Genomic DNA, 6,643 nt, shown 5'->3' on the forward strand with positions numbered 1-6,643 from the left:
AATGAGCATAGTCAAGATGAAGCTTTAATAGCCTATGTAATGGCTAGTCTTCCTTACCTTGGGCATAATTTAAAACTTTGTTCATCAGCCCTATACTAATTCTTTCCATTTTTTGATGTTTCAGAATTTGTGCCTCATCAAGCTTGGTAACAAAAATAAGATTACCCTCATAGTTCTCTATTGTGCACTGATAGAAATTCACCGTGGCTAATTGGACCCTTCTAACATCTATAAATATGTTATTACACATGTCATAGTTGAATATTGATTTCTTTTTTTTGCTTCTCTACAGTCATTAAACCGTCATTGTGTTTGTATTCACTTATGATCCCTGGAATAGCCAAATTTTGTTGGTGTTGTGAAAGATCCCTGTCCCCTCTGTGCAAGATCCCTGTCCCCTCTATGCAACGAATGCAGGGGTACTAACAGCGGAAGTAGCACTTCTTGCGCAGGGCAGGGTCCCTCACTCGGGGCCTCGCCCACGCATATTTGGATGAGAGACTAATCCATCGAACCGAACCCGGAAAAACTTCCCTTGCCCGGAAAGCACGAGGAATTCCTCTAGGATAATTTTTCTCTAACGTAGTCAAAAGCCTTAACTAACTCAACTGATATGACCAAACCCGTAAGTCCCATAGTCAGATCAGGGAAAAGATTACACTTGGATCATAAAAACCAACACTTTTTTCCTCATTGAGAGGCACAGCCGTTGTTTCTTTTCCATAGAACAATTTTTGTCCGAGATTTACTTCATCTATCGTAGCATAATAGAATTGAGTCTCAATTTAGGGATCCATCAGTCCAGCCTAACCCCATCCAGTCCCATGGGTTAGCCAACCACCCAACCACTGTAGTGATGGGATCCAATTAGGAATTTGGTTAGGTTTTGTCCCGAGTACCAGGGAAAAGAGTTCCCAGGCCCCGTTAGCTGGATATTCATGCAAACTTAAAACTAGTCACACCACTTACACACCCAATATGAAATTGCCTTTTTCACAGATTCAGTTGTCTTTAAAACAATCATTTAATGAAATCATAGTGTCACTGATCATAATCCTCCAAAATCTCCGGTTGAATCCTTATTTCCAATCATTCCTTCACCAGTGTACCTATGGCATCATTAGCAACCAGAATGCTCTCACCACCTGTCCACTCTTCAGGTGCCTTTTTGATGGCTCCTAGCTCATAGTACTTGGCAATATATTCACATAATAAAATGGAATCTCCGTTGAAGATCAACAAGATCAACCAACAGATCCATATAAAAGAACCATGGACTCATCCATTGAGAACTAGCAAGATCAATCAACCAGATCCATGCCCGAATTCAGAAAACAACTCTTACTCCTTGTTCCCAATATCTTCCACGATGCGCGTGTGGGTATCTTCGGCGACCTAGAGCCCGAGTACCGTATGGTGAGCACCCTCTAGGATCCTTCGCAGGTGACCTAGCACTTCACTCATAGGCCGCTTCCTTGGTCCCTCATCCACCGTACCGGAAGCTCACCATTTGAATCAAACCGAGGCTAGTCAAGACCTCGGTCAACCTTGCTACACGAGACGTCCTCCATTGACTCTCCGTCAGCTGTTGCAACTTATCAGATTATGTCTCCCATGACCTCATTCACAAGACGGTCAAAATGCTTCCCCAGCATTCTTGACATAAAACAGTCATTTAAAAACAGGTCATAAATAAATACAGTTTCTAAAATGAACTCTCGTCTTTCCACATTAATCCACATTATTTAAATCACATCCATTTCATAAGAATTTCCATTCTCATCCGATCACATCATTTTCATCTCATCACATCTTTCCTCATCTATCCTTATCAGATCTCATCCACTCACATCTACCCATCTCCACATCTCATCCACTCGCATCTACCCATCTGCACATCTCATCACATCACATTCATTCACATCCCAATTCCCATCACATTCACTTAAATCCATCACATACATAACATCACCATCCTATCACATACATAACATCACATCACATCTATCCACATCATATCTCATTCATACACATCCATCCAACCGTTCACATGTACGACTACCCACATCTATTCATACATTCATATCTATCACTTCACATCCACATATATTCATGTCACATCACATCACATTCTTTCACATACACATCCACATCACATTCTTTCACATACACATCCACATCCATTCTTTCACATACACATCCACATCCATTCTTCACATACATAACCACATCCATTCTTTCACATACATCCACATCCATTCTTCACATACATAAACACATCCATTGTTTCACATACATCCACATCCATTCTTCACATACATAACCACATCCATTCTTCACTTATACATTCACACCATCCATTTTCATCACATATCATTCATCTACATCCTGATTCACATGACATCACATCTCATCCATTCATTCACATCTATCTCATTCACATCACATCTCATCACATCTATTCACCTCACATCACATTCACATCACATCTCATCACATCTATTCACCTCACATCTCATCACCTCTATTCACATCACATCCATCCATCCATCCATTCATTCACACCTATTTGATTCTCATCACATCTCATTACATCTATTCACCTCACATCTCATCACCTCTATTCACATCACATCCATGCATCCATTCATTCACATCTATCTGATTCACATCACATCTATTCACTTCATATCTCATTACCTCCATTCACATCACATCCATCCATCCATTCATTCACATCTATCTGATTCTCATCACATCTTATTACATCTATTCATAGAATTTAAGAGAATTTCAATTTTGATATAAAGATTCTTTACGCATCTATTTATGCATAAAAATCAACTTCACTGGGAATAACACTTTTATAAAAATCCTTTTATGCATATATTTATGCATAAAAATCAACTTTAATGAGAATAACACTTTTGAAATAAAAATAAATCCTTTATACATCTTTCTATGCATAAAACTAATTTTAATGAGAATAACACTTTTGAAATAAATAAATCCTTTATGCATCTGTCTATGCATAAAATCAATTTTAATGAGAATAACACTTTTGAAATAAATATAAATCCTTTATGCATATTTCTATATGCATAAAATAAATTTTAATGAGAATAACACTTTTGAAATAAATATAAATCCTTTATGCATATTTCTATATGCATAAAATCAATTTTAATGAGAATAACACTTTTGAAATAAATATAAATCCTTTATGCATCTTTCTATGCATAAAATCAATTTTAATGAGAATAACCTTTTGAAATAAAAATAAATCCTTTATGCATCTTTCTCTGCATAAAATCAATTTTAATGAGAATAACACTTTTGAAATAAAAATAAATCCTTTATGCATCTTTCTATGCATAAAATCAATTTTAATGAGAATAACACTTTTGATATAAATAAATCCTTTATACATCTTTCTATGCATAGAAATTAATTTCACTGAAAATAACACTTTTATAATAAAAATTTTCATTATGCACCTTTCTATGCATAGAAATTAAATTCAATGAAAACAACACTTTTATAATAAAAATTTCCATTATGCATCTTTCTATGCATAGAAATTAAATTCAATGAAAACTACACTTTTATAATAGAAATTTCCATTATGCATCTTTCTATGCATAGAAATTAAATTCAATAATTAATATCCGTGATATCCATGCATATTCATAGGTGAATATGTATATGGAGTAAATTAGAATATTTCTTTTAGAATGCACAAACGGTGGGAATTACTCTTTTGGAATAACATAAAAATAAACTTTGTTTTCCACAAAATTCTAGAAAATTTTACCATAACCTCCTTTGTATGGCTGACCATTTCTCATTTTTAACATTCTATTTTCAATTTAAATTAACCCCAATTAGATGTAAAGGACTAATCTACACAATTTTCAATTTCCAAGAGAGTAAACAATAAGAAAAGTTTAATAAATATTTTTGTTAAATATTCTAGGATAAAGAAAGGCTGAATTGTAAAGAAGATAAGGGGATGGCCTTTTCATCAAGGCGGCATAGCATTAGAATTTACTTTAATCAACTAAATAAACAAGAGAATCAAGAAAACCATAGATTTAAAATTAAAAAGTAAGAAAATTTTAGCTTACATGGGGTTGTAAGCTTTCCTTTAGCGCTTGAGGGATTGAGGGTTCTACTCTTGTTTGAATCAAGAGTGGCCACCAATTGCTTTGGAGAGGATTACGCCAAAAACAATTGAATTATCTCAAGAAAATTCAATGGCTCTGGGTAGGAGTACAGTAACAGTGCATAAAATACCATTAAGCTTTTACAAAGGGGGAGGCTTCTATTTATAGAAAAAAGTGAGCCTCTAACCAAGCAAACTGATTGTAGAATTCCCAGATCAGTTTGGTCAATTTTTGACCATTTTTGGGTCAGTTTAGCTTACTTTTTGGATCTAGTTGAAACAGGAGAGAGGAGAGATGAAAATATCTCATTATTTTTTAGTTTAAAACTCCTCCACACATGTGAAATAGGTGCCTCCTTCATGAGGGGAGATCCTCACACTGAGGTGTCAAAAATGCATCATTTCCTCTAAATATCTCTTCTTTTTTAACTAATAAACCTTGTCCTTAGTCAACTCTTCATCTTATGTGAGCATTTACTCATTTTTGGGGGATTTTCTTTTATTCATCAATTTATCTCCTCCCTACATTTGGATTAATATTATTGGTCCATAGGAACCTTAATTGGACTGTTGCGTGACGAGTGGTGATCAATGCAAGGATGCAACACAAAGATGGAAGCAGGAAAACAAGAGACTTGACATTCTTATTTAGGGCTCTTGTAAAGAGTTCCAAGTTGTAGGTGAGTGTGGGAGTGGGCTTGAGAATAATCCCACATGGGAAGTTTTGGGAGTTTTAGGAGTTTTAGCATAAATAGTGACTCATTTGAGGGCTTATGGACACATTAGGCTAAACTTATGCTTGAGCTCTCTTGAGACTAGCTCTCCCTCTTATTCATAGAGGTGCAAGCTTCCTACGGTTGGTTGAGGATCCTTGGCAGCCATTACATTCTAAACATTCAGCAAGACCCAAGGGGTCGAAGCTGCCTGACCTCGTCAAGAGTCCCCAAATGCACCTCTACTATTGTATGAGCAAGGCTCTTCTCTTAGCTAATGAATACATAGTGTTCTCTATCTCTTTCTCTTGTAAGCTATGCATGGTTACAATGGTGTGACGGGTTGTAGCTCTCATTGAGCATTGCGGAATGCTATTGGGTGCGTTGCTAAGCTCTTCCATAGCTTATGCAAGCTCCATAGGCTCTCAAGTGTTCGGGCGGAATGCTATTGGGTGCGTTGCTAAGCTCTTCCATAGCTTATGCAAGCTCCATAGGCTCTCAAGTGTTCGGTTGAGGCTTGTATGTTGAGTGCTTGTGTGTGTGGCGAGCTTCCATTAAAGCTTCCATGTTGTATGTGTGCATGCTTTGGGATTGAGAGAGGTGAGCGCAAGCTCCTAGCTTAGATGAAGAGAAGGCGGCTGTAGCAAAGAAGGTGAGTCAGCGAAGGAGGTGAAGCCGACAGCAACAGCTGGCGGGGCGAAGGAGTCAGCGAAGGCGGAGAGGTGGTGGCCAGCTTTTGGCGGCGAAGGCGTCAACAAACTTCTGGTAGAAGGTGACCAAGGCCTTGGTGATGGCCTGGCGGATGGCATAGATCTGCGAGGTGTGGCCTCCCCCGCGAACTCTAATGCGCATGTCCACGCCCGCGAAGCGACTGCGCCCCAGCAGCACAGGCTCAAACGCCTTGTAGCGCAGGATCTCGGGCTCCACAAGCTCGATCGGGCACCCATTGATCCTGATCAAACCATGCCCTCGCTTACAGTGGCACACCGCCACCGCTGTCTTCTTGCGTCCGAAGCACTGCACAGACTCCACGGCTGCCATGGCTCCGTCGAGAGAGATGACGAAAGAGAAACTGTAGAGGTGGCAGCAGAGGAGGAGAAGGGCCGGCAGCACAGCTGTGCTGCTGGAGGTGAAGGTGAAGGTGGCAGCTGCTGGAGGAGCAGGCCACAGCAAGAAGAGAAGAGGCGAAGAAGGCGAAGGTAGGCGGCTGCAGAGCAGAGAGCGAGCGCACACGTGGCCGAAGCAGAAGGTGCCGAATCACAAGCGATAAGATAAGGTTAGTATTTTTATTTTTTGTTTTTTGTTTTTTGTTTTATTTTTTGTTAATCTTTAATTTTTTTAAAAAAAAAATTGCTATTCTCGCATACAAATTTTCATGTTTTTTGTATTTTTTTAAAAAAATAAAAATAAAAATAAAAATAATTTAAAAATAATTTTAAAAATAAGCTATAAATTAGGTGTTTTCTTTGGAGCCCACATTTTCTGCATATTCTGTATTTTTTTAAATTTTTGTATTTTTTTGCATAATTAGTGTAATCTGTATAATTAATATTTTTAGCATAATTCATATTTTTGTGTAATTATTAAAATAAATAAATAAATAAATAATAAAAATAAAATAGGTATTTACACACATTCATGTTAGTTGCATTTAGTGGTTAGGTAGGGTTTATATATATATATATATATATAAAAGAAAAAAGAAAAAAATTCAAAAAAATTGGACACTGTTACGAGCTAAAAATAGCGTATGCATCTACGCTCA

The 6,643-nt window shown here is 37.3% G+C and overlaps 1 protein-coding gene across 1 annotated transcript; it reads right to left on the reverse strand.

Annotated features, from left to right (window-relative positions):
* Positions 1 to 5,583: 5,583 nt before the first annotated feature.
* Positions 5,584 to 5,954, reverse strand: LOC147609592 (small ribosomal subunit protein uS9-like). Its single transcript, XM_086787983.1, has one exon. It carries the CDS (start codon positions 5,917 to 5,919, stop codon positions 5,584 to 5,586), a length of 336 nt encoding a protein of 111 aa, XP_086644109.1. The 5' UTR covers positions 5,920 to 5,954.
* Positions 5,955 to 6,643: the final 689 nt, after the last annotated feature.

This window comes from Cibotium barometz, chromosome 51, assembly GCF_041138505.1.
Source record: "Cibotium barometz isolate CiBa-2024 chromosome 51, ASM4113850v1, whole genome shotgun sequence".
In the NCBI taxonomy this organism is placed as follows: Eukaryota; Viridiplantae; Streptophyta; class Polypodiopsida; order Cyatheales; family Cibotiaceae; genus Cibotium; species Cibotium barometz.

What these genes read in the sequence shown, in the direction of transcription:
- LOC147609592 (XM_086787983.1), bottom strand. Translation starts at nt 5,919, where the DNA reads ATGGCAGCCGTGGAGTCTGTGCAGTGCTTCGGACGCAAGAAGACAGCG.